This window comes from Bos indicus x Bos taurus, chromosome 3 (genome assembly GCF_003369695.1).
Source record: "Bos indicus x Bos taurus breed Angus x Brahman F1 hybrid chromosome 3, Bos_hybrid_MaternalHap_v2.0, whole genome shotgun sequence".
NCBI lineage: Eukaryota > Metazoa > Chordata > Mammalia > Artiodactyla > Bovidae > Bos > Bos indicus x Bos taurus.
Genome location: NC_040078.1, coordinates 103,019,760 through 103,021,434, shown reverse-complemented (window position 1 = coordinate 103,021,434; position 1,675 = coordinate 103,019,760). Strand labels below are relative to the sequence as shown.

Genomic DNA, 1,675 nt, shown 5'->3' with positions numbered 1-1,675 from the left:
AGATCTTATAAACTGGTGATACAGAGATGAATCAAACATGGGACTTGCTTACATGGAGACGCTGTCTGGTGTCTTTGTGCTTGAGGGACACCCACTGCTTTAGCCCTTCAGGTGTTCTGATATGCAGTCCTACTGAATCTAGCCAACTGATATATCAGGTGTGCCCAGGGACGTTCAAAAGGATTTGGATGGAGAGGTCATGTAGGCCGTGTCCTGAGTTTGTTGCTGGTGCCCCAGCTGCTGTGACTTTATTTGGGTGCATTGCCCCACCCTGTCACTTTGAGGAAAGCCCTCTTCACATCTTTGTTTCGGAGGCTGTAGATGATGGGGTTGAGGAAGGCTGAGATGACGTTGTAGAACAGGGCCAGCTTCTTGTCCTCTTCTGGGGAGGCCTTCGATCCAGGTCTCATGTACATAACCATACATGGAATTGAGAACATGGTGACCACAGTGATATGGGAGGCACAGGTGGAAAAGGCCTTGAGTCGCCCTTGGGATGAGCGGATTCTCAAGATGGCAGCAAATATATTGATGTAGACAATGATGATGAGGGATAGTGGGACCAAAAGAAGGATGAAGCCCAAGATGAAGTCCACCTGGTCATTTAGAGATGTGTCTGCACAGGCTAACTTCAAGACTGCAGGTACTTCACAGAAGAAGTGATTTATCTCATTGGGTCCACAATAGGGAAGAATCATAGCAGAGACGGTGTATATCAGGGCACAACTAGTACCCCAGAATCCACAGAAGGCCACCATTAACCCACACAGCAAAGGGCTCATGATGACATTATACCTCAGGGAATGGCAAATGGCTACATACCTGTCATAAGCCATGATTGCAAAAAGCCAAGACTCAGTGATACCTAGCATCAGAAAGATGTACATCTGGGCCACACATCCAACGTAAGAAATGGTCTTTTTCTTGGAAACCAGATGTACCAGCATCTGGGGCACTGTGGTGGTGATATACCCCATATCCAGAATGGATAGGACACTGAGGAAAAAATACATGGGTGTGTGGAGGCGGGAATCCTTGCATATCAAGGTGATAATGAGCCCATTTCCCAGAAGGGTGACGAGGTAGAGGAAAAGGAAAACGCTGAACAGAATAACACTTATCTTAGTGTTGCCAGAGAATCCTAAAAGAATAAACTCAGTAAGAGAGCTGTGGTTTCCCAAAAGGAAGTCCTGCATCCTTCTCCTGGTGTAGAGAAATAACAGAGTCATGATCCATAAAGTGGAATCTCCAGATTGAAATTCTGCTGGTATTCGAATCAGGAGTGCCAGATACATACCAGTAGCAAAGTAAGTGCATGCCAGGACGATTGCAAAGCCAAATTTTTGAAAGAATTTCCACTTGATATGAAACAGCATGTCAATATTGTATTATTTAATCCTAATTTATCTTGAGATCCCAAATAACAAACTCTGCTCTTCAAAATGTAGAACTTGCAAAAGGAGCATATAAACCTATTTGTTTTACTTCATGAACATGTGTAGTTCATGCAACTTATAAAATATTTTACAGTGGCCAAGCAAAGAATTAGATATCTGTGGATACAGCATTTGCTCTGTTTCATATCAAATGGAGATGTCTGCCCTTCCTTTGAAGCTTCCCCAAAAATGGGCTTCAGCAGAAACACTTGAATACACTAGAACTTTAGAAACACAGT

At 43.6% G+C, this 1,675-nt stretch overlaps 1 protein-coding gene across 1 annotated transcript; it reads right to left on the bottom strand.

Annotated features, from left to right (window-relative positions):
• Positions 1 to 248: 248 nt before the first annotated feature.
• On the bottom strand, positions 249 to 1,196 carry LOC113890525 (olfactory receptor 2A12-like). The gene has a single exon (XM_027538368.1). It carries the CDS (start codon positions 1,194 to 1,196, stop codon positions 249 to 251), a length of 948 nt encoding a protein of 315 aa, XP_027394169.1.
• Between the last annotated feature and the right edge of the window lie 479 nt (positions 1,197 to 1,675).